The 27,682-nt window shown below is 38.0% G+C and overlaps 1 protein-coding gene across 1 annotated transcript in view; it reads right to left on the reverse strand.

The window, feature by feature from the left end:
- Positions 1-27,682, reverse strand: part of CSMD3 (CUB and Sushi multiple domains 3) — a 576,345-nt gene that overhangs the window by 380,507 nt on the left and 168,156 nt on the right. Inside the window, exons 13-18 of the mRNA XM_018567203.1 lie at positions 23,797-23,935; positions 21,740-21,927; positions 19,740-19,928; positions 14,433-14,549; positions 6,495-6,710; positions 4,827-5,015 (exon numbers count right to left, since the gene is read on the reverse strand). Coding sequence (XP_018422705.1) covers positions 4,827-5,015; positions 6,495-6,710; positions 14,433-14,549; positions 19,740-19,928; positions 21,740-21,927; positions 23,797-23,935 — 1,038 coding nt within the window. The remainder of the gene's footprint in view (positions 1-4,826; positions 5,016-6,494; positions 6,711-14,432; positions 14,550-19,739; positions 19,929-21,739; positions 21,928-23,796; positions 23,936-27,682) is intronic.

Consider the following 27,682-nt stretch of genomic DNA (forward strand, 5'->3'; position numbering starts at 1 on the left):
AGGACTGGAAAAATGTATATACTGTATATGCAGCAACATTGAATTGCAAACTGCCTTTACAGACAAACGGGCTAATAATAACCTTCTAGACTTGGCCATATGTCATGAATCAACTCATCTTACCTAAAGCAAATAGGCTGTTAACTTTGCACTTTGTTGTAAGGGAAGTGAGTTTAGTAAATGTGGCAAAATATCACTTTGCAAAGATTAACCAATCATGTGCAAAGAAAAAACAAGTTCCCGTGCAAAGTCCCTTGCAAATTGAACGGCCTATTTGCTTCTAGTAAATCAAACCCAATTTTTTTAAATCTCAAAACACTCAAAGACATAAAATAATGATACCAGGCAGATAAGATTGAAATTGCACTCATGGGTGGTAGATTGCTTGGTTTCAGGCAATCACCTTCAATTACATGTTCGATTCCCAGTCCATTGAAAGTGTTTGAAATTGCCTAAAAGTTGCCATGTGTGTGGTCAATTTAATTCATCCCATTTGATTACCTCCCCAAGACTCAGCACAGGTGTGTGAAATCAATGATAATGTTAAATCTTTAACTACATTAAATTGTGTGGATGGTGGAATCTCCCACTGGGCCAAGCTTCAGTGTCTTGCTAGTCGGCCCCACTGGCTCTCAAAATACCTGATCAATGCTTGCATCTAATCAGATTGTTCAGGTATTTTGACAGCCAGCAGAGCCAACTAGCAAGATACTGAAGCTTGGCCCAGCGGGAGATTCCTCCATCCACACAATTTAGCGTAGAGGGAGGAATCTGTTGCACTTTTTCCATATGACCATAGAAAATCTGCAGAAAATCTATAGTTGTATGGCCAGCTTTACTTTTCAGGCAAGTCTTCAATGATGCTGGATCAGGGACATAAATCTTTAGGACCTGCCAATTGAAGTCATTTAATGATGGACAGAACATTATTACTATTATTATTGTTATCTAAGATTTATATAGCACCAACAATTTCTGCAGCACTTTATCATAAAGAGGGTGAAGGAACAGTTACAAAACTGTTAATGACAAGAGGGTTAGAAAGTCCCTCCTTGTGAGAGCTTGCAATCTTAAAAATGTGTGTACAGTATAGTTGATATGTTGATATGTACAGTATAGTTGATATGTTGATATGTACAGTAGTTGATATGTTGATATGTACAGTATAGTTGATATGTGTGATTGGGTCATGATAAATGGCTCTTCCCTTTGCTTTGTCCTCCATTTCACTCATTTTCTCTTTCCTATACTGTCCCTTTAGTTTGTGTCACCATACCTTTGGAAGTAAGCCAGTTGTTCTACATTGATATTAAGGTAGCCCAAACAAATATTTTATTCTAATCGTATCCATACCATATGCCATTCAAACAAAATAATTTGTTTGGTATACATTTTGACATGCCTCGTAGAGTAACGTATTTAAAAAGAATCATTATATGGCATTTAAATATCTAGATAGCTGATGGACCATAAAATATTATATATTATTGCAAATATAACTGTAGAATGTACATCTGATCAAATAAAGTCTAAGGGGTCTATTCACTAAGCTGCCGAAGGATCTAGCCCTAGCTTCAAATGATCCTTCGGCTAGCTTCGGCCCCAGGACCCCTTCGGTTCAGTAGAACTGAAGGGCTGCTGTACAGGCTATTCACTATAGCCCTAAGCTCCCGAAGTCGGCTGAGCAGCTCAGTCGAGCCGAAGGCATATGCTTCGGCTCGACTGAGCTGAGGTGAAAGCGGAAGCTGGCCAAACACCAGAGACAGATCAGCATCCCCTGGTTACCATGTAACCAGGGGACGCTGATCTGTCATTACACTGAGAACACGGCGGAGCCTCCGTGATATCACGGCGGCTCCGCCGAGTTCTCAGTGTGTAATGACAGTTCAGCGTCCCCTGGTTACCTAGTGACCAGGGGATGCTGAACTGTCATGAGAGCTTGTCGGAGCTGCAGTGTACTGGAAGAGTGTGCTGTGGATCATTTAACCTGGTACACACTTCCAGTACACTACAGTAATAGAGTTACAATTCTGCCCTGCTAACATGAATAGGTTAAATGATCCATAGTACAGCTACATGTTGTGTACTATGGATCATGATTTAACCTATTCATGTTAGCAGCAGAGAATTGTAAATCGATTGCCGAGGGGAAAGCCGGAACTGGCCGAACGGTCGACAGCCTGCTACTGACTGCTGGGCGGAGCCAGACGTCATGTCATGGCTGGCTCCGGCCACTTGCACAGACAGATCAGCGTCCCTGGTAACCAGGGACACTGATCTCCAGACAGCCCAACTCTCCCGGACGCTCCGGGAGTCTTCCGCTATTAGATAGCGGCTCCCGGCCGCCCAGGAGAGAAACACTTTCTCACAGAAAGGTTTACTCTGCTCGATCGAGCAGAGTAAACCTTTCCCTGCTCTGTTTTCTTCTTTTTTTTTTACTCCTGACATCGGAGTCATTAGCTACCGTCAGAATTAAAAAAAATCACCATAGGAATGCAAAGCTAGATTCCTATTGGCTATTTCAATTTGCAATAGCCAATAGCAAACTAGCTGCTGTCAATCAGCAGAGGGGACCTGAAGTTCTCCATCAGGTCCCCTCTAGTGATTGACAGCAGCAGATGGCAGGCACAATAGTTAGTTTGCTATTGGCTAATGCAAAGTGAAATAGCCAATAGGAACGTAGCTATGCATTCCTATGGTGATTTTTGTTCTTAATCTGACGGCAGCAGAACCTCTTGGCCAATAGAAAACAGCTGGCCGGAGCTAGTTGTCACTGCTAGCTCCGCCCAATGGTTTTCTATATTATTTTTTACTACTTTTTAAACTGTTTTTCTATTCTGCTTGGTACCACAGAGGTACTGAGCAGAACAGCCAAGCCGAATGACCCTCAATGGCATTCGGCTATTCACTCACTGCTGTTCGGCTGGATGTTGGATCGGCTGAGTCCAACTCCTTCTGCACTTCGGGTCAGCCGAACATTCTGAGCATGTTCGGCCGACCCAAAGCCAGCCGAAGCCAACGGATGTATTGCTGATTTTAGCCGATATATGGCTGGAATCAGCCGTACCAGCCTGAAGTGAAAAGCCGAACAGCGTTCGGCTTACTTTGCTTCAGGTCGGTTAGTCACTCGGCTGCCTATGGCTAAGTCTTTATTTGTGTAACTTCTCCACATTTTTCCAGATATTCAGAACAAAATCTCTAGCGTTCTGATCTATCTTAGCACATTTGTGAGTGTACAGCACAGACAGACTGGACTAACACCAATAAAGATTTCAGAATCCAATATAACTAAACATTACTGATGCTGATATTTTTCTCACACCACAGCTGCACTGTAATCATTACTGGGAAGCAACAATCATGGTACATAATGCCTTAAGCTCAACTTTCTTGATGTCACAGACTCAAGAAATACATTAACTGTATTTCACTGCTTCAATCTTAAGTATGTTTAGGTTTAAGTATCCATTCTGTGATAACTTGCCTGTGGGAACGTTTAGTGATTTTTCAATTGGATTCAATGGTGGTCAAAAAGCATTGTGACAGTTTACTTATGTGCTTTTGTGAAAAGTCTACTCTGCCGTACCTTAATCTTTGTAATGTTATTGGTGATGATAAAACTATGGTTGCTACACAGGTGTTGGACCATGCATCTAATAGATCAACATAAGTATTTTAATATAGTTTTTATACTGCCCATGGTCTTTACCCCATTTAATTTGCTATATTCAAATCTCTAGTTCAAGTCTTTATTGCTGTTTATGCCCTGTTGGGGGGATTTTCACTGTTCCAGAGACACAGCAAGGAAGTAAGAGGAGATCTCTCCAAAATTAAAGGAGATAGACAGCAATAAAAACAATTTTCTTACCCTCCTATGCTGTATCCAAAATGTAAAAAAAAAATGTCAAGCAAGGGAAACACTTTAACTTTGCAAGTAAACGGTTGTATATTTAAAAATCAAAATAGTAGCGTTGTACACATTGGACGACAGCAACGTGAAAAAAATCTTGTGAGCAATTTTTGTTTTTAAAGAATGATGAATGCTGTTATTTTTTTGTTTACATGTAATTACTAACATCTATACTAAAACACCTAAAACCCAATTAAAACAGACTACTTTTGTGTGGTTGCTGGCATGTTGCATCACATGCTGGTTTCTTATATTTCTCATGATTCCAGTGGTGAGATATGTTTTCTGCCTAACAGCCACAGCAATTACAATACCAAATGATGGTGTCACGGTACTCTGATGGATGATACAAATGCTCAGTTTAATAAATAGACAATCTAGGTGACAAAGGATGACACATGTACAAGGGTGAGAGGCATAGGTAACACAGGGAAATCTCACCATTGTCTGTGAGAGATGTAAAAAGCCAGCAAATGATTCAGTCAAGCAAAGTCCACCCAAATCTATAAGCTTTATGTTGAGCTAAACATTTTACATGGCTTGATTTACTTACACTTTGCAGGGGAGGTTTATGTTAGCTTGATGAATGTGGTGAAATTTCACTTGGCAAAGAACATCCAATCATGTGCAAGGAAAATGTAAACAAAAGTATGCTTGCTTGCACAAAACTGGATGATGAAAGTCACCTCATTCACTAAAATAAGAGGGAACTTCCAATGTAAAGGGCAAATGTCCTTGCAAAATTGCAAAATTAACAGCCTATTTTCCTTCCATAAATCAGCACCATGAACTCACCCGCAAAACTGGTCATAGATTGGTTATAGGTATTTTAAAAAAGTGCAAATAGAATAAAATTGCATAACATCTCTGAACAGTGACTACACAGACAAGCAAATGAAAGCAGCTGACCACGTACCCACACACCTTGGCAGAGGTGCACTCCACACACGACGCCCACCGCCAAGACAAACAATTTCTGATATTCCTTCTAGTCGATATCCAGATGAACAAGTAAATGTTATGATATCTCCAACTCCAAAATGGATGCCTTGTCTTCTTCCATATTGCGGATTTCCTGGATCTTCACATGGTTCCAGGTTGTATTCTGAATAAATAAATATACATATTATTAGGAAAGTTAAGGATCTTTTAAACTAAAAGTTAAGCTTTACTGTCATACATTAGAATATAGCTCTGAGCAATATAAATCTCTATAATTCATGTTTTTTTGTACTTGCAGCAGTTTTAACGAAACAAAACACGGGGAGATGTGCATGTATTGCAGACAAGTACTTTTTTTCATTGTGCATACACTTTAAACATTTTTTCACCTTAAATTCAAGTTGAAGACATATGGTGTAAATATGTGATTAAATTTTTCTGCATATATACATTCCATGTATATCTATCTTTAATGGAAATGCCAAAAGCAAATACACTGGTATATTTTCAACTTAAAAGATTATTAACCCCTCCACTTAAACATATGGCATACAGACATGCCTATAGCAGCATACATACTGTGCTTACTTTGTTTGCCTTCTGTTTTCCACCTGACATCTCTCTACAATTTCCATTTAAAATGTCCCTATCTTCTGTTTCTTTTTTCAGGGTTTCTCTATTATCTTGAAGGGTACCCTGGAACAACCCTTACAGGCATGCTTTTGTCGATCTTTACAAGCCAATGTGCCAATGTTCTTAGCACCAACACAAAGAAGCAGTTCAGAACCCCATGGGTGGCTTATTCCCCTGCTCCTTCTCCAGGGACCGATTGGCAGCTGAGGGTGGAGAGACCAGATTCAATTCTATACTGGTCATGCATGCACTTTGTTTTAATGACCATAAGGATGATGGGAGATAAAGTCTCAAGGGCTCTTGGTGCCAGCTTCTGCTTTGTCCCTTATCAATGCAATTCCCAGTTATCTTAGACTATGTTGCCTTAATAGAAATCAAGCTTCCCTAGTGCTTCTCTAAGCAGGAGCAGCATTGTAACTCTAGGATGGGTGTTCACACTGTGGACTACAAGTTTACCCTAGCAAAAGGAACTGCAGGAAACACTCTTACTAGCAAGACAATGTGATTGAACCCACAACATTTAATGGAGGATAAGCTACTATTTGCAATGTTTCTTTATTTTTGGGTTTTAGCACCCTTTAATCTGTGCTTGAATAAGTTTTTTTTAACTTTGTAAACAATTGCCACACAACTGACTGATATCACAAACTGGACAAGTCTTATTCCCGAAGTCAAAACATGTTGTAAACAAACACAGCCTCCTCCAACTCTAACATGCTTCACCAAACGGCTTATTCATAGAGATACATAAAATACATAAATAAAACGCCAATGCTTTGACTTATCTCCATTCTAAGACCAGGTAGTGCTCTATATCTACTATGGATTTGTATGAATATTTATGTGGAAACAAAGAGGCAACATTTTTTATTAAAGCTATAGAAAATAAAAGTTCTCTTAAATAAGGGTAACTTATTTTTAGGACTTATTAAACTTTTTTCTTTGTTGAAATTATTGAAGAGGAAAGATGACTATTACATTTTAAAGTGTATGCTGACAATTTCCTTACCGGAAAAGGTAATGTTGAATCCTTCATATGATATTGAAAAATCAGAAATAAATCGCAACTGAGCTCTGAAATTTCCATAGAGACCGGCATTAATTGCTGCAGGGAGTTCAGAGCCAGTGAGCCGTGCCAGAGGCTGGGTAAAGCTACCATTTTCAGTGATTAGTAAGTAGTCATGAAGATCTTCCAGATGAAAGGTGTGAAAGGTGAACTGAACGCCTAAAAGAAATAAATGCAATTTAAAGGTGCAGTTAATATTATTGTAAACAACTAAACTATGGTATTACTGTATTAAAAGAAGAGTCATGTATTTCATTACGGACAAATGAAAATAAATGAAAATGACATAAGGTAAAGAAAAATATTTTATTAGCTTCCACTTTTTTCAGTCAAATGTTACACAATGGATAGAAGACCATATTTGGAATTGAGGGCCATTGCCTAAGGCAGCACCAAGCCCCAAAATCTGCAAACTGTGATAACTTTTTCCTTTTTTTAATTTTTCTGGCCCTTTTCTATGTGGGGGGATGTTGAGAGGAGTCAAGAGGCTCTTTGCAGTTTAGGAGAAATGAAACCATTTCTTCCTTCTATGGTTAGCTGCTCTGTACAGTAAAAAAGTTGTACAGGCAGTTGGAAGGCATAAACAACAGATAATCAACAGGTTCCTCAGCAGGGGAGGACTGGAGTACTGTATTAGCCCTCTGGGTTAAGACTAGAAACACATGTTGGGCTGATAGCCAAACGTGTAGATATTTCATTATTCAGACATGCATTGGAGTGGAACCAGCAGTCAGTGACACAATGGGGGCAAATAACAAAAAAATGGGGCAGAGGCAAATGTGAAACAATTTCCAAAACCTACATAAAATCAGGCCTGTATTGTGACATATTAATAAGAATATCTAGAATTGCAATAATAATTGCATGCAGTGTAGAAAAGAAAAACATTTGTTTGAGACATTTTTTGTCTCCAAATTATTTCAAAGCTAACAGGAAAGTCGTTATTATTTAAGCATTTCTATTTAAGCAATTTATGATGGAGAAAACTCAAACACCTTTGCAGACCTTTTATGTGCCAATTAGTTGACTTGTTGCAGGCACACCTAAAGGGTTGTCCTGGATGTGCTCTTTCACATAAAGCTCAGGAACAAAATCATTGATGGCAGAGAATGCTAATAATTGGGGGAAGGGGCCAGTGATGTTATGGATCCATGGTTCAAGTGATTGATGAATGATGGAGGTTGTTTAGACAACAACTGAAGGTCGGCTCAAGATAGCTGAAGCAGCTTCAAAGGGTTATACTAGGGAGATTTAAGTTTGCAGGGAATTGAGTGTACTCAGATTTAACAGATATAGATGACTACAAGTTTTAGAAATAAAAAGGTAAGGCTGAAGTTCAGCTTTAACTGATGCTTCTGCAGCAGCCCAATTAAAAAGCATTTTTACAGTCCAAAAACTTAACGAGACCCAGTGTTTTCAAACCAGTAAAAACTAAGAAAGCTGTGACCATGTACTTTTGTAGCTCTGATTAAATGACACTCTTCAGTATCTTACTTTTTTAAATACAGTATTGTAAAAAATGTTAGCATAGAGCAGGAGGAGGCAAGCTTTGCACACCAATTAGGGTATAACTACAAATCCCCTGAAGTATTAGAAGACTTTGAAAGCCAGAGCCATGACTTCAAGAGGCAAAGGCATGATGTTTTTTTGTAGTTCCACCACAGCTGGCCTGCTGAGGTTTCCTACTCCTATCATAGAACATATAAATCAAAGTTAGCTATTGGGTTAAATCTCAAATTTAAAAAATCTGCTAATTATTTTTCATAGCAAGGCATTTACTAGAGAAAAAGACAGTCTGGGAATGGAGCCAAGGTCACAAGTTAGGGGAAAAGTCAGGGTAGCTGGACTGTGATGGTTAAAAAAGATCTAGTATGGACAGGATAGAACTGTACATCTCAGCAAGGTCAGTGTAAGACATTGGAATGAATGAGTTGTAAGTGCTAAAAGTGAAGGGTAAATCACATGAGACCATCACACATAGTTTTATGGAAGAATGAATTTGATGGAAGTTGTCAAGTAATGTCAGACTTAAATAAAGTTTAATAATAAAAAAAAACTCTTAATCAAATGAATATCATTTTTTATATAGAAAACACATGTACGGTGGTTACACAACTATATACTGTTGAATAGTAATGATAACTATGAAAATCGCTCTGTGTGTATGTAAAATGATGTCAATATGCTATGTTCTGTACCAAAAGCATTGCATAGGATAGAAATTTTTTTTTTTCATTTTTTACTAGAGCAGAATCGCAATTGCCTTATACACGCTGAATAGCAGAAATCCACATAGGATTGTTTAGAGGTATAAACATCAGGTATAAACAGCATTCTGCAGAGAAGGAAGCATGCTCATATGTGGAAGCAGTGGTCTCCCGCCTGAAATCTGACATGCCTCCTACTGTGGCAGAGCTAGAGCTTTCCAATCAACAAAGCTTATATTCTCTATTGAGTAGAGAGCTCTAGCTAATTTACAACACCAGACCTCTTCTACGCAGAAACATGGGTAGGGGACATGCTTTTCTATTCTGGTGGCGTCTAATTCCTGAAAAAAGTGAACTATAACTTTTAACACCTTTTCCTTTAACAATCCGCAATCTCTGCCTAACAGATAAACTACCAGTGACATCAGTGATCTTTTCCACTATCGTGAGGGTGTCATTCTTTGCACTGACCACAGATTTAAGGAGTATTGTTCTCAATGACCAGCAGTGTACCAAGGGCACTCAACACCAGTATAAGGGTCACTTCTCTACAAACCACCAATGTTAGGGAGAACTACAATTTTCACTCTCTGCAATTATTTTCTGGTCATTATTATTTTTCTAATTATGTCACTTTTTTTCTGTTACTTTTTCAACTTAGCATACATACGAATGCACTGTGAGCTGTTGATATAATATTTATTAGCAGCAGGGGTTCCCTTAGACCTAAACATTTATTCCAGGGTTTCTTGAGAAAGGTTGAAATGGCACTCGGTTGTCTGATGGTTGCAAAAATGGCACTCGGTGTGTAAAAGGTTGCTGACCCCTGCTCTAGACTGTAAACACAAATGGGCAGGACCCTCCTTTTACATTGTTTCTTGTTGTTTCATAGTTTGATTTAAAAAAAAAAACCTGTACACTGTATGTATTAGTCTTTTGTAACATTTTTATATATTGTATTTCTCTTATATATATTGTACTCCTCTCAATTTTTTCTACTACTTTGCACAGCATTTAATATAGAAAAAGTGCAACCTCCATAAAAGGGAGCTACTGTATTTTGGCCCCCATGATGTATTGAGCTGCTGTGAATTGTTATCTTTCCATGGATTTATGCTCTGCCATCCTCTCTGGGCAAGATATTGGCTAAACCCAGTTGATCTCAGTGAAGTTTGTTGCTCATATAAGGATTGGTGCTGGATACGGATATACTGTATACTGTGTGGTGCATGTCCTATAATGGAGACCACACCAGAGTCTTGGTTTTGGATTTTTTGCAAACAGCAATTTATTCTAACACAATCACTGCATTTGTATACTCAATTATATTTGAACTTTGCACCATCAAACACCTTTAAGATTGATACTTGCATTGACTCCTACATTGACATGTTTATAATAGCATTACATCATATACAAAAATTGGTCATAACAGGCTCTACCTCAGTATTTATTCCCTATTCGGAGAGATTTTTAAGTATTTTTATCTTTGGTGGTGGGTCTAATTTATTAAAGATTACATAGTTTTTGGGAAATTCCATATTATGTCATTGCCAGGGTAATTGTCTTTACAGAGAGTCGAGGAGGGGTCACAGCACTCTTTATGGAGGTTACACTTTTTCTATATTATATAATAGATTAAAAGGTGGGGACCACTATTGGAACCTCTGTAAATATATGAGCGTGTTTTATATATAGGGCAAACATTTTTTGACATAATATAAAGCAACTTACTTCAGAGACTATGAGACCTCCTTTCACATGTTTTACTTACTGTGTGCAGCACCGCATCAGATGATAGTGCTATAAAAATTATATTTAAATGGAATTCATCATAATACCAAGTGTAGCTTTTTATATATGACATGTCAGTACACAGCTCACAACATTTTGGAGAGGATTCCCCAAATCATCTGATGAATTGGATTTATTCTTGAAATGGCATGTTTATTTTTAACCTAAATGTCATAGATAACATAAGATTTTTTTCCAAAGAAGATTGGTGTTACCATTAATTTTCCATGTCACCAGAGAGCCAGGACTCATTTTCACCTCATCTGAGTTTTCCTAACAGCACCATAGATCAAAGTTGAGATCAGAGACAATGAAAGACTAAAGTATTATTGTAGAGAATTTTAACCACAGAGCTCATAAATACCTTAAGCGTCTTTGCTTATCTTTGATATTACTTAGGCTCCACATAATAGTATTTGCGTTTTCTGTGTGGAAGACTGCACGGCACACAAACGCAAATCTTTTTTGGCTCATATTTGGCTATTACTATAGTTGCAAATGTGCGGAATCCGCCCCAAAAATTGGGCTTGTACTATTTTGTGGGACACACGGTTTCATACCGCATGGCCACCGCAAATGTCTGAACAATGCACTTTAAAGCACATTTTTTTTAATGTTTAGAGCTTTTCCACGCATATTCGCACAGTGGACAACCGCTCCTGTGGGAATGGAGCCCAAGGATGCCAACCTATTCTCTTGGTGGTATTGTCTTCCAAGAATTATTTAAACTTATGTAAGTATTAAAGGCCAACAAAATGAAGAAATACATGTCTCCCTGTTTCCTTAGTGATAGCTTTAATCAACTGATGTTAATTTAGGCACCCATTACTAATTTTATTCTGCAATTTGTCATATTCTTTGCCATGATGCTAAATTTATATTTCTCATGCAAAGCATGCTGAAGTTCTTTCTATATCAATTCAAAGCTTTTTTTGCATATTGTAATGCAACATAAAAAAAATTCTATGATTAAAAAAGAATGGATCCTAATGGCTACACCACATGGAACAAGTTGAGTGGATGAGGGGCTGTATTAATGTAATGTAATGTGCACCTTTAGTACTTATGATGGCCATACAAAATCATATTTTTTTGTTCAGTGGCTGAACGAAAAATTAATGGATGGGCAAATCTCTGCCCATCCATGTATTCTGACAGTGATGGTGGTTTCACTGACAGAATACTCAAACAGTGATGGCAGCTGATTGGCTGCCGTCACTGTTCACCTGAAGCTTTTTAATCTGGATCCATTTGAAAGGCCTGTATATGCAATGAGTTGTGGGAGTTGTAGCTCATAGAGGGCTATAGACTCCATGTATGACAGCTCTTATTGGCCCAGTCCTGTTATATGGCGTTAACCACATGCACTTCCATACCTAGACTGTGTAGAATGAAGGGTCCCTAGCTGACATCTAATTGTAAAAGGGCAGGGTAAACCAGTGATGTCATTGACCAGAAATGGACCTGTCTATTTTTGGTCAATAACACCAGCAGTTATACACCACCTCTTTGTTTATATTCCAATGTAGGGCCTGGAGCTGTCATTCGGTGATAGTCTCCCATAATGTGCAAACTTGTCGGTTGGGGTTTTTTCTTTTGACGGTCTGCAGGCGTGATTCACTGAGATTGACACATATCTGCAAATAATCTTTGACCCACCACACTCCAGACCGTAATCCGAGTATGAAGGTGGGTGCTGGTATGACCTGCGGATGGCGCCACACAAATCACAGAAGTATTGAAATAGTCACCTGCACTCCAAGGTTTAACATGCTGTACATCTTTTATTCAGACACTAGGCAATCATAGTGACACGAAACGTTGCTTTTTTCCACTGTGTCTCTATGATTGCCTAGCGTCTGAATAAAAGACATCCAGCATGTTTGACCTTGGAGTGCCTATTTCAATGCAACAAAAATCTGGATTGCTGGATAATGTGACTGACAATGGATGTGCAGCGTGGGACATTTTGGAGGGTTTTTATTACTTAACATTGGACTTTTCAAATGTGTCATTATTTACACATTCATTTTTTTGGTACTTAGTAGTGGTACTTTGTACCCCTTACTCATTCAAGAACTTGCCCATAAGTTCACCTTTTGGGCGATTGACAAACATGAAAAGTTCACTCCAAACCCAATGCGGCAGTGAATGTGAACCTCTACATTGGACCTAACTCTAATATTAATACTTCACATGAATTATGTGGGTGTATATATGGATCCCCAAATCACATAATTATTTTTTCTTGCCATGAACAAAGTCTACTCACATTTGCATCAAAGAGAACTTAACTATAAAGGGCTTTGACCTGTAATTTAAATCTAGATGTTAATTTAGAGTTACATTTTCTGTGCTGGGTAGCTGGAGTGATTCAGAATTGTTGTATTGTTTGTAAATATTAAAGTGATCATTTTTACATATATTTCTCTAAAAAAAGAAGACTTCATAACCCTTTTAAATAGATACACAGACAAAAAGCAGGTTCATAAAAAATTTAAAACTTCTTCCTCGAAAGTGGTAAGAAAACGCAGGTCATCAAAAACCATGATGCAATAATTGTTGCACATAAGAAAAGACATTGTAGGCAGAGATGATACACAGACATAATGTAGAGAATGAATGGTTTTGTTCCAATTAAGTTTCTTTTAATGTAACAGCTTTCACAACTTGAGTGCTCCTAATCAATGCAATGCCATCAACTGCCTTGTTCTTCATGATGCTACTTAATGCACTGTGCAATTCTCTTAATGGAGTTGAAGCAAGAACAGAGAACAAAAATATGCAAAACATGATAGTTAGTAGCAGGGAGAGAAGGTAAAAAAGATTTTAATTCCCACCAATAACAGTCACCCTGGAGTGAAGCATGCACTGGCAACCAACATTTATATACTGTAGACACTAATTAGGTAAGTGCAACAGTATTTACCACATAACACAAATCAGTAATATGCTTCTGTAAATATTTCTATGATAGGTTTTAAAAGAATATAGGAAATAATGGTTGGAATTAAAGAATACTGCAGGTTGATGGTAAGGAATGGATGGTACAGGCAAGTAATGGAATGGAAGAGAGGAGTAGGAAGAAAGGGGAGAAAAGAGGAAAGAAAAGGAGGAGAGGAAAAGAGAGGATGTGAAACAAGGAGAAGGGAGTAACCAAAAAAGTAGAAGAGAGGGAAAGGGCTGGGAGAAGAGAGAAGGACATATAAGTGGAGTGGAGAAGATAGGGAAGGAGGAGAGAGGAGGAAAGAGGAGAGAAGGGGTGAAAAGAAGGAATGAGAGGACAGGAGGAGAAGTAAGAGAAGGTGAGGATAGAGAAGAGGAAAGGAGAGGACAGAAGGAAAGGTGAGAGAAGGCAGAAAAGGTTTCTAAAGGTTTTCTGATTATGTTGAATCCTATTTCTCCCACGTCAAGAAAACGCAGTGTCAAGATTTTGGCTCGGAAAACTCAAAATCTGCTGGTGCTACAACATGCAGCATTTACAAGCATATATAACAGAGAAGTGAACACAACAATGAACATGCAACAAAGTGCAATTACAATGTTACAACCAGATTTACATTTACCAAAGTCAGATGAGTTTGCAAGTATTTCTATGTTTGCTATGTGTTTCAGCAAGAAATTTGTATCATCTGTATTTACAAGAGCCAGTAGATTACTTGTGTTTCCATGGGGTATTTTAATGAGAGTGAACATATATATATATACATGCACATGTTTTAAAGGTGAGTTATCGTGTAAGGATAATTATTATATGAAAATCACAAAATTCTCTCGTAATTTCTAATATATATGATATTTTAGTGTATCTGAATAATGGCTTGTTATTAATAGGAACAATGCAATAACAATAAACACATTTCTATAGAGGAAGTTTTACCTTTGCCGTGGGTCACTTCAATTGTCCAGGTACAGTTCAAAGAGTTTGGGTAAAACTCAGGGTAACCAGGAGACAGAATTGTGCCACTTGGACCTCTGACATCTCCACCACATAAAGCTGAAAGAAGAAAAGCATGAACTAGTTACTTTTAATAATTATGCCAAGAAAAAAATAAGTTTGACATAGACAAACGAGGATATTGAAAAAATCATTACAACTATTGCTGCCAGGCAGTCTTTAAAAAGGATTTCCACTTAAAATACACAAATACAGAACTTTCACTCAAAAGTACATGTTGAAACTTTGTTCTTTTGAATTGACATTTGTTTAGCCATCGATAGTAAACATATCAGCTGCAAAAGAAATTGTACAAGTTTTTTTTTTTTTTTTAAACAGTGCAGAGCCAGCTGTTCTGGTTCCTTTTACACCATGCAGTTGTTAAAATTGATGCTGGAACTGGCTGTACTACTCAGTATCATAGCTAAGTTAACAGTAAACTCACGCAAAATATTTATTTCCATAAAAGATCGTAACTTATTTTAACTTAATAATTTGATGTAGTCCTAATAAAAGGTCTATCAGATAATATGGCAAACACACAAAATAAAAAAAAAATAAAAATAATGACAATGACAAAGCTATAACAATGCTGGCTCCTTCCATAGCAAATGCTGGTTCCTTTCCTCATCAAAACTTGTAATTTAATTGCCTCAAATCTGGTGTGCTTTTATTATTTTATTCTAACTTCTGCACTGTCAGTCTTCCTTCACATGCAACTAATCTGTGGGGCATCTGTCTGAGTTAGTCTGTACTAACTCCAGAACTTTAGTTTCTTGTGTTTAGGCCAGGCATATCTGCCTTGCCTATTTTGATCTGACCCATATCGGTTATGGCATCTGATCTGGCTTCTGATACTGTCTGTTTGTATGTATCCCATTTATTACAACTCCATGTGTTCCTTTTGTTTATAGAAGGCAGCATAAGTCATATATGGCAGCACAAGTATAGGTAGTCTATACCTATACCTCCAACAGCAATGGTGATGACCAAACTGTCCTGGCTTCTGCTCCCCCAGTTACATTTACATCAGCTGACAACATAGTGTACTTCCTTTTATTTATTTCTTACACTGTACATGATCTTCTTTGTGTTTGCAGTGTGTTAAGAGTTTTTCATCTTACACTTCCCTGGATTTTACCCTGCTCCTGTCATCAAGTTCCTTCCATTACAGGAGTTTCTAATACTCCTACATTTGGATAGCATTTTCCTATTTCCTGTGATAGCCATGGAATTGCCCAAATCATTACAAAGCCAAAAGAAGGTGTCATTATTTCTAGATGGGTATCATATATAATTTTGCAGAGACAGCTGGGAAATACAGGTATAAGAAAGTGACACCATCAATATGACTCTGTAGGAGGAAATAAAGACATATACTGTTCTACTTCAGGGACTTAAACAATATATATTTTTCAGGTGATTTAATCTGCTGGTTCCCACTGAAAGCTCATCAATGTAATTGTTGGTGACATATGAAAAAGTGACCAAAGTTGGAAAAACGCAGATATCACTTTGAGAATGACAAAAAAAGTCCAGTTTTAAAATCCACTGTCACGCTATGACCACCATGGTCAGTGTACAAGGATGTTGATTCCTGTGGGCAATAGCTACACTTTTTCTCCAATATGTATGCTGGAGGAAGAATTTAGTACAATCTACAATTCAGTCTACAAAACAGTGAATTACATTATGCAATCATTTGTGTACTGGGACAGGAGCAGACTGCAGCAGTGTGTTCGTTCTGAGTTTGTTTTCTGGAGATAACATTTGAACAAGTATGGTATTTTGAAGTATGGAAAGACTATTTGGCTATTTTCTAAGTGTGCTATAGCTTCTGCTTGTTCCCTAATCACTTTTGCTGTTATGCATAAAGTGATTGTAAGATAAACATTAAAGTTAGAATTATGTAATTAACCTATATCGAAACCTGTAAAGGTGGTGATGACCAGGCCAAAAATATACAAAGTAGTCTACAGATTTCTTTTTTACATAGTTACGTAGTCATGTTGAGAAAAAGACACAAGTCCATCGATTTCAACCTATAGAGCAAAACTTTTTGTTATAGGGTTTTTCTATTTTGTCAAATAGAAAAACCCTATTAACAGAACCCCATGCTCACAGTGGCCCCCAGTTACCCACAGTTGATCCAGATGAAGGCAAAACACCCCTATAAAGTTTATAGTTCAATTTGTTCCCACAGCGAGAAACATTTCTTTGTTATTCCCTAAGGCAATTAGCTATTACCTTGATTAACAATCTCTGTTGTTTTTTTCCTTATAACATGTTAATATCTAGGTATTTTGTTTCACCTTAAGGAATGCATTCAGTTTTTAAAACAATTATCCAAGTTAGCTAGAACTAGATCCTGGGGTAGCATATTCCACATTTTTACAGCTCTAACTGTGAAGAATCCATTCCCTAAGGTTAAGCCTCTTTTCCTCCAGATTAAAAGAATGCTCCCTTGTCCTTTGTAGTGACCTCAATGTCCTAATAGGACACTCAGATCCTTACTGATTATTGACTCTCCCAATTGTACTTCCCCTAGCATAACTTTACATTTATCAACATTAAACCTTATTTGACACATAGTCACCCAATCAAACAGTGCATTTAGGTCTGCTTTTAAGTTTTAGACCATTATGTGCATTTAAAAGACAGTAAAAATGTTACCAAACCTGTTTATAATTCTAACCCTGTAAAGAAAAATCAATTGTAATAGAATTTTGGGAATTAAACGGCCCTGGGAATGCTCAGCAGATTTTGTTTACCCATTAGGACTATTCATCCAATCACGTTGCAGTGTAAACTTTACAATCTTTATAAATCCTCCGATCAATCAAGGAAGACTCTAGGCAGGTAAGCTCAATTCAGAAATAAAACATCCAAATAGCATTCAGGAGCTACCACAAGAAAGGCATTAATATTCCTCATGGTTTATTTAGGATATAAACTTTTCAAGGACTTTGTTGTAACTTTTATTTTCCTTTGTCCTTACAAACAAAAAAAAACTTGGCTACTTTAAATCATATCTTGATCAGTGTTTTCAATAAGACTCAGTATGAAAGTATTCCTACATGGCTACTATATTTCATTGGCACTGGTAAAAAGGAACCAGTTTAGGTGATGGAACTGTGCCGGCATACTGTAAAAAGCAGCATGATTAAATTATCAGTCATTGAAGTAGGACACTGGAAGCAGCTCATTTGTTATGAACAAAGGTAAATCAAAGGAAACGACAAGGGAAATATAAAATATCAAATGTATTAAATATGCACTTATATGGTATCTGAAAATAAAAGTACAAGTGTCAGACCCCTATCTGGTCTACTGGTATTCATGATGGATGTTTAAAAAAAAATCCATCCTTCTGTCAGCTTATAACAAATATTTTTTTTTTGTTTAAAGTGGACTCAAAAAGTGAAGATTTTCTATCTTATAGGGGATATCTAGAAGTGTTAATTATGTACAAGTACCCCAAAAGAACTGTGAACTTCACTAATAAACTGCACCGCATTCATCTTCCTGATTATGCATCATCCATTTTGTATACCTGAGCTTATCCCATCTCTCCTTTTGCAAGTTGCCAAGTTCCTGCTGCCAGACAAAATAAGGGTAAAGTGAATACAGCATTACCTTATTTATTAAGCTCAGTAAACATTAAATCTGCTAAGTAAGCAGTCTTTACTCCTTGGTAATTTAATCCCACTAACTTCAATACTCACTGAGCCTCTAACCTGGAACTGTGCAGCTCAGCAAAGTCAGAGAAAAGTAATTTTCCTTATTCTTTCTGGGTTACCGAGTCAAAGAACTGAAGCAAGAGGATCAACATGAAAGCCAGATGGCTAACGTTTTAATAATGAGAGATCAGCAATGCCAGACTCCATGTTTCTCCCATGACAGGTTTACTTCAATCATTATGTCTTATAAAAATCACTACAATCAAAAGTGCTTCAGATAAATACAATAGCTTCAAGAAACATAAGATCTGAAAATCAAATTCATTGATAAATTCCAGTTGCAGTACACACTCACAAAATGGGGACCTTAAATTCTACAACCTTACTCCCATGTCTCTCTTGATGCTATCAGATACATACTATTTGCTATGACCTTCATGTTTGTGTAACATGTGTTTTTAATATTTTAATTGAGTGTAATCATAAGAAGCCCTCTGGCCCAATGTCACTTTTCAAAGCTACTGTGTATATGATTAAATTAGATTGACGTGCATATTTTCCTGCCATTTTGCCTAACATGTGTCAAAATAAATTTATGTCACTGAAAGTTAGGTTAATGATATGAGACTTAACATCAGTATCACAATGAAGAGAAGTTCATGATGAAAGTTACACTGTAAGTCTGGCATGTGTCCTTGACCGCAAGGACTTTATCAAATGATAAGCAATAACATTCTTGACCTGTCCTATTTTATGCATTATTGCCTTGTAGTGAACAGGTGTTACGTCATTTTAGATGTAAAGCAATTCATTTTATGCTTAATTAAACTGTTTAAATATGTATGGGTAAGATCTACACCAGAAAATAGAGTGTTTACAACTATGCACCTATCAATCTGAAGCTGATCTTCTGGCTTCCCTTATTCCTCCACCCTTTCTAAATGATCAATAGTATTTAATATTTGCCAGGGATATACTTTAAGTTATTTAGAGGGTTTCTCAATGAAAGCCCACTACCACCAAACAATAGAATTTATAAGAGTTAGTTGCCCTTCATATCAAGACTTCACCTGTAGTGTCAAGAGAATTGGGGAAAAGGGATCGTTTGGTAGGAGATGTAAAGGACTAATATAACATTCAAATTAAAATCAAATTTTCACAAAGAACAACACAAGGAAGAGAAACTGCATGAAGCAGGCACAATCTTTTTAATGTAACTAATTCAATCCCATGTGTCCCCATCCATAATTACATAGTCAGTCAGGTTAAAAAAAAGACGTAAGTCCATCAAGTTCATTGAGTGCTATCCTTTTAGAATCATGAACATCCAAAGGGATCGTACTATTCCTTGTTTATTATCTCTTAACATCAACAGTCTAGACCATACTTATGTTTGGAAGATGACAAAGTAACTAAAATTAGATTTTCACTCACTTTTCACTTGATGATCTCTCTTACAGAGAGGGAGAGAGAGAGAGTAAAAGAAAAAAAGGCAACAAGTAATAATTGCATACATGCTTAATATTTATTTATAAATGAAACTTGTAAATTAACTTTAAAAACATCTCACCATCACAGGTTGGCAAAGGATGGCTCCACCAATGGTTTTTTTCACATAACAAAGGTTCTTCATGGCTGAGTGTATAACCAGGCTGACAGCCAAAGGAAACAGTAGATCCAATAGAAAAATCATAGCCATAACGATGACCATGTACTGGTATCCCTGGATCCAAGCAGGAATGGGTATCCACTGTTACACCTACATCAAAAACAGTTAACTGTTAGACATACCTCTATTAAAGTACATAGATAGAAAAAAAATACATAGGCTCATCATTTTTTTCAGTTCAATTTACTTATTTGCTTTTCATTATTTATTGTGTAAGATTAACTAGTGAGAATTGGGATTACTGGGTGTCCTTCATTTATTTTTATGATATTCATATCTAGTTTTTACAGCTGGATAAATTAATGGATTTCTATTACAAAAAAATAGAACTTGTAACGAGAGCATTTTTTAGTAAACAATTGTTTTTCTGGTTCATTACTAATTTGATTGGTCATTGTAGAACATGTGTTATAAAGTAGCATGCATACTGATACCCAGAACTAAAATGACTGCCTCATTTCACATCTGCTAGCAAGTGTTTAGAATCATTATTTTCCAAACTGGTTCCACCTAAATGTGTGTTTGAAAAGACACAGGGGTCTATTCACAAAGCTGACGTAGGCAGCCGAGTGAATAACCCACCCGAAGTGAAGTGAGCTGAACGCTGTTCGGCTATTGACTTCAGGCTTGTATGGTTGATTTCAGCCATACACCGACTAAAATCAGCCATACATCGGCTTGCTGCGGCTGGCTTTGGGTCGGCCAAACATGCTGAGCATGTACGGCCGACCCGAAGTGCAGAAGGAGTTTAACTCAGCCGATCCAACATCTGGATCGGCTGAGCCGAACCTCAGACAGGCTACTCGCTGCTGTTCGGCCTATTCTCATAGCTGCCAAACAGCAGTGAGTGAATAGCCGAATGCTGCTGATTGGGCAGAGCTAGCAGTGACAGCCCAACTGTTTTCTATTGGCTGGGACCAGCTGTCATTACAATGAGAGCTTGTCAGAGCCGGCGGTGATATAAAAAAGCCGGCTCTGCTAAGCTCTAATCCTAATGATGGAACAGCTGATCAGTCATTACACTGAGAACCCGGTGGTTATGTTGCCATCAGAATTAAAAAAAAAAACAGCATAGGAATGCATAGCTAGATTCCTATTGGCTATTTCAATTTGCAATATCCAATAGCAAGCTGGCTATTGCACCCACCCTCTGCTGCTGTCAATCACTAGAAGGGGACCTGACGGAGAACTTCAGGTCCCGCTGCTGATTGACAGCAGCAGTGGGCGGGTGCAATAGCTAGTTTGATATTTGCTATTGCAAATTGAAATAGCTAATAGGAATGTAGATATGCATTCCTATGCTGTTTTTTGTTTCTGATGGCAGCCGGCGGCTCCGACGTCAGAAAGAAAAAAAAGACAACAGAGCAGGGAAAGGTTTACTCTGCTCTATCGAGCAGAGTAAAACTTTCTGGGAGAAAGTGTTTCTCTCCCGGCCAGCCAGGAACCGCTATCTAATAGCGGGAGACTCCCCGAGCGTCCTGGAGAGTTGGGCTGTCTGGAGATCAGTGTCCCTGGTTACCTGGTAACCAGGGACACTGATCTGTCTGTATAAGTGGCCGGAGCCAGCCGTGAGATGATGGCTGGCTACGCCCAGCTGTCAGTAGCAGGCTGTCGGCGGCCAATGGCTGACGACAGTCTGCTTTGACTTTCACCTGGGCTCAATCGAGCCAAAGCATATGCCTTCGGCTTGACTAAGCCCCTCGGCCAACTTTGGGAGCTGTACGGGCTATAGTGTATAGCCCGTACAGCAGCCCTTCGGTTCTACTGAACCAAAGGGGTACTGGGGCCGAAGGTAGCCAAAGGATCAGCCGAAGCTACTGCTAGATCCTTTGGCAGCTTTGTGATTTGACCCCATAATCTAGCCAATTACTGGTCAGAATAGTAATGTACATCCTACTTACTTTCATAATGAATCTTGAAACCATTATTGGATCGGCTGTTGTCTGTTGTAAAGAGAAGGTAGATATAGTTCATGCTGCTGAACAGGAATTGTGGGACTTGAGTGCCATTATATGAACCCAAAAGTGGTGATAATAAATTTGGGCCATCGTGTACTTCCAGAACATCATAATTCAGTTCCGTTTGAAATCTGCAGAAATAAAACAATTAAGATACATTTAAAAAAATGGCTATAAAGCTAGGAATTCAATTCAATGTTTGACTGCATTCCAAATAAAAAAGACTCAATACAATACAAAAGTTATTTATTTATGTATTTATTTGTTCCAGTACTGGCATTTCTGCAGCTGTGTTATGTGCTTAAGAAGATATCTAAAGATGGAAAATTATTGCTTGAATAAACAATATTTTAAGCCATTTAAAAGCTTACTATATGTACTATATATGATGCACTCCCAGAACCAGTGAGTTCAGTGGAGAGGGCAGAAATATTTCAAAATGACCCACTGATGCTACCCAAACATTACTGCTGGGAAAATGTGCCATCAGCCTAATGTGCTACATGTGTGTGTAAAAAAATATGGAAGAACAAAAATAAGACAGAAGAATGGGTCATATTAGACAGTGGTATATTTAACCTGTAAATGAAAAGATCATAAACTGGCAGTTAAGAATCTCTGCACGTATTTTCAGTAACTAATAGCAACAATGCAGTTTATTTGTGCATCACACAGCTGTGGATCCTCAAATCATCTCTAAATTGGTGCTGACACTGTCCTTCCTTCTGGAGGGTGGCTACCTTTGTTCTCCATGGTGTGTGTTATAAAGTAGTTATCACTCCAAGCTCACTCTCATAATGGACCACAATCTCAATCCAAATTAGTAAACTAAATGTGAGATTGTAGTCCATCACAGGCGTGAGCTTTGAGCGATGGATACTTTACAACACACAGGGACTATGGGGAGCAAGAGATGTACTCGCCCAAATGCTCCGATACCTTCCCCAATACCGGAACTTCTGGTCAGAGTAAGATTTCCTCTGACCGACAGTACCATGGGGGAACATGGAGCCAGCCTCACAGGCAATCAGGAAGTCGGATGGCGAGCAATGTGCCGCCTCTCAGTTTCCTGATTGGCCGGGAAGCCGGCTCCATGCTGATTGGCTGGGAAGATGGCTTTCCAACCAATCAGCATGGAGCCGTCATCCCAGGCAACCAGGAAGCCAGGAGTCAGGTCATTTCTCGCTGCCCGGCTTCCTGATTGCCTGGAAAGCCAGCTCCATGCCTTCAGAAACACCGGTATTGGTACTTGGTACTCGGTATTGGTATCAGCGAGTACCGGCAGCAAAATATCGGTACACGTAATCGATATAGAAAAAATGGTATCGGTGCATCCCTAGTTAATAGTTAAGGTACTTGAATGCATTTTTAAGATTTAGCTCCAGAGTTTAGTGGCACTTTAATCATTACTACTTGAGTGATAACCCTTACACAGCCTAATTATCAATAGTGAGGCTTTAATATGCATATATTTAAATCATTATTTAAGCTTTTACATTTTTTTAAGTGAAGTTTACATTTTTACACCTGCTTGCACTTTGTTACTATAATAAATAGATGCAAATGTGCCACTCAAGGATAATATATTTCCACTCAGCCTTACTGCACTGCACACAGTAGACACAGTAGATACAGTATACAGTATAAAGAGACACAGTATAGAACAGTATAGAACATGTTCATCAGTAAAAGGGGAAGGTCAGCTGCAGGGAGACCACAGGCAATGCTGATGACTAGTCACTTCCCTCTGTTTGCCTTGGTAGAGAACAACTTAGTTGGTACAACCCCTATTTAATAACAGTGGTGATAAAAGTGGATAAAAGTGGTGATATTATGACACCTCTGCAACACAGAGGTGTCATAATATCTAAGGGTGAGCATGTCAGGTAAAAATTTTTACTGTAGGAAATATGTTATAAATGTACACATGCATAAATGTCCCAAAATATGAGAAAGAGTACTTGTGAAATATTAATGTAGGAATTTGAAAATAATCAAACCTTTCAAATGTGATTTTAATGGAGCGTCCAGGTTCGGCTTCAATCACCCATTCACAGTTCAACGAGTCTTTATAGTACCCAGGCCATCCAGGAGAAAGAATGACTCCACTGGGAGAAGAGAAGTGACCGCCACAAGGAGCTGACAGGGCAAAATATAAATGACCTATTAGTAATTATGTTAGTTTATATAATATAATTAACTTTCTAACACTCTCAAACTGAAGATCAGAGAAAAATCCTGAGGTATATACATCACGGGCTTGTTCGAAAATCTTCTGCTGATTTTTTTATTTTACTCATTTGTTCTGGTCATAGTGGGTGTGTAATCTTTGTTGGTTTTTCCTGTTGGGGGTTGTGCTGGCATTGCACATTAATGGGGGTGCTGGGGCGGGTGCCAGCAGTGCATGTTTCTGAAGGGGAGTGGGGGTTGCCAGTGGTGCACGGTACCTCTGGCTCTTTCCAGCATACACACTCACTGAGGTCATTAGTTTCCAGGACCTGGGCAGGATGACAGCTAGAATGTTACCGATTGCTAAGAGTGTTTAACCACCTGGGATGCTCTGTCCAGAATGGGGGAGGGAGGCACACAAACCACCACCCAATGTCACCACCTCAGGCTGTCTCATTAGAGGGATGGCCCTGCCTATGACAACAGAACAAGTCCCCATCTCATTTACTCCATTAAATACATTTAGTAGAAGAGAACTGGACATGGCTGATAACATTGGTTGGAGTTTCAGTACAGCAGAGTGTTGTCAATTTAAATAGGAAGGTAGGAGCTCAGTGGATATCTGACAGATATTTTTGTTTGTATTTGCAGCATTTAAAAGAGAAAACATAGGAAGATGTGCATGTGTTGCAAATAGGTATTGCATGGGTGTTTCGTGTTACACTCTTATTATAGAAACATGGTCAGATCGCAACTTTGACAAGACCCATGAATCAAGAAACAGCAAGTTCCATTAGCCACCGTGGCAGAGAGATTTGTAGTTCTCAGGGGAATACAAGTGTAGTGACATCACTGCACTTGTAGTACATTCCTTTAGGCGCCATTCACACCTAGGTGACAGCGATTTCGCTTTACGTTTTTTGCTTGTTTTTGCGTATGTTTCAGGCCATACATGAGCAACACATTTGTGTGAGCAGACTGTTACATATTGATGTAAACAAATTTTTGATAATTTACATTGATGTGTATGAGGCCAAGAAACGCTTCACCTGCCAAAAAGAAGCGTTTGTGCTTTTTTTCCAGTGACAGGCATTTTGCTTCAAGTGACAAAATGCTCATATCAGAACATGGCCATACAAATGAATAGCATTTTGTTTTGGGCCTATTTTAGGGCAGCAAAAGCACTACAAAACTCTAGCAGGGTTATTCACAAAAGGATGAAAGGTTTGGAGAAGGCAGGAGAAGTAAACAATCTAGGCCAAAATAGCTGATTTGGAAAAATTCTCCAATTCAGCTCACTTTGCAGTTCAGCTATGTTGGCCTAGATTGTTCACTTCTCCTACCATCTCCAAACTCTTCACCTTTAGTGAATAACCCTGTAGATGTGAACAAAACCTTATTCATTCTTACTCCATGTTACTGAATGTCTGTTCTGGACATGGACGGAAGAAAGAGTCTGCAGCAGCCGCAACATTGCACCCATGATCCACTGATCGCGGTTGCAATGCTTCACTGGCTCCAATGCCAAAAAATACTAAATGCACATCTTTTATTTTATGATGTGTGCAAAGATTATTTTTTCTAAAAGGTGGAATTTCCCTTTAAAGAACTGACATTCAAGGTTTACATATTTCCTACAGTTATAACCTTTTTCTCCACAAGATTTCAGCATGCTGCAAATTTAACTATATAAGAAAAGCGTATGGAATTCATTTTTCTTATTGAGTTTCTAGCAGTCATCTTCTTAAGTTTAGATTGAAAAGTAACACAGACCTTGCCTGAAATGAACACCAGAACATCAGTTATTGCCTTGCACATATATCTGAAAAGTTACATTTGAGCAAGAATGATTTAATGATGTGCAAAAATCTTCTGTCACTGTGCTACTTTTATAGGGCGCATGACATATTTCCGGAGTCGGAAATGTACTCAATCACAAAAGTTATAAGCTTCTACCTTCACACATGAAATATAAGCCCATTCCTGCAAAAAGCCAAGCATTCCAAATTCTATATCAATGAACTTATATTATATTTTGTTACAGTCATATTTTTTCTGTGTTTTCACTGTGTAAGAACTTTTGTTGAAAACCATAATCTCATACACTTTCTGCATTAAAAATCAACTCTAGACAACAAGATAAATCACATTTAGGGGGTGATTTACTAACCTAAACACACGCACGCACCAGGTGCGTGTGATTTTCACACAACAAAACGTATTTATCAACCAAAAAGTCTCTAAAAGCATATTTCCACTAATGCCATATATGGAAAAATCATGCACATGATGCATATATAATGCTGCTTCACAGTTTAGACAAAAATGGTTAGCTCATGCATTTACATTCCTGCATTCATCAACGCAAGCAACACAACATAGAGCTAATTTACACAACATCACCTTGCAATTCATGCTTGGCTTTGCACAACGCACCTGTTGGGTGTGTACACACTACAAAGGTGTTTAGATTCCACCCATAGATCATGCTGGGAGGGAACACACTACAGAGGTGTATACATGTTCGTAGTGTGTTTATAAGGTTAGTAAATCAACCCCTTAAAGTGTATTTTAAAGGCTTAGTTCACCTTTTCCTGGAAATTAGTAAATGCAGCAACATTGATCTAATGCCAGGGACAAAATTTCAAATCATGAGGCTCCATAGAAAAACTTTGGGGGGCCCAAGCTAACTCTCTCTGTAGGGGCGGCAGTGTCAACGGTGACAATATGGGGTTGATTTACATTACATTAAACTGTATGGATGGAGGACACTGATCTGACTGGATGCAAGCATTGTTCAGGTATTTTGAGAGCATGCGGGGCCGACTAATAAGTGTAAAAAAAATATATACATAAATAAAAAAAGTTTAAAAAAATAAAAGTCACAAATAAAAAATGTAAAACAACCCCCCCAAATTTTTTAATTCCCCCCCTTCATTTACGCACATATAAACGTAAATGTGTGTCAGAGATGTCAGCGCGCGAAAACGACAATTGCGCTACACATGTTACATATCGCCGCGAACATCGGAGTGAGAGCAATCATTTTAGGGCCATCAATCACTAACAACACTAAACTGATGAGCGGTAAAAGCTTTTAAAGCGTCGCCTATGGCCAATTTTGGGTAATGTCGTTTTTTGAGGTTTCGCGCCCGTGTACAATTTTAAGGCTTGACATGTTTGGTGTCTTTTTACCCGACGTGACCCCCGTCTTTTATATTTTACCAAAAAATTGGGTGATGATAAATGTTTTAGAATTTAATATAGGGGAAACAGTTTTTTTTTTAAATTCTGTAAATTTTCCTTAATATAGTAAAAAATAAAACCTGCAGTAGTGATTAAATACCACCAAAAGAAAGCTTTATCTGTCCCCAAAAAAGGGTATAACATTAATTTCAGTAGAGCGTTGCATGACGGAATACATTTCAGTCAACGTACCGCAGCGCTGAATACTGAAAAATGGATGGGAAGGGGGTGTAACACCCCGGACTTCAAGGGGTTAAAGTACTCTGCAAAATAAAATATTCCTTTGTCAGAGTTTAGTTCTACTTTAACGCCTGCCACAAGGCAGTACTATTTTAAAATGCTTTTTTTTTGGAATTTACTTTTATGTACAAAATACTTCAAAATGTAAAAATATTACATATTTGCTATAAATACAATATTTTGTGAATAAATAGCAAATAACTCACAGTAATTAAAATACTGCATACTATG

The sequence above is a fragment of the Nanorana parkeri genome, unplaced genomic scaffold, assembly GCF_000935625.1.
Source record: "Nanorana parkeri isolate BGI_ZX_2015 unplaced genomic scaffold, ASM93562v1 scaffold1019, whole genome shotgun sequence".
Classification (NCBI taxonomy): Eukaryota; Metazoa; Chordata; class Amphibia; order Anura; family Dicroglossidae; genus Nanorana; species Nanorana parkeri.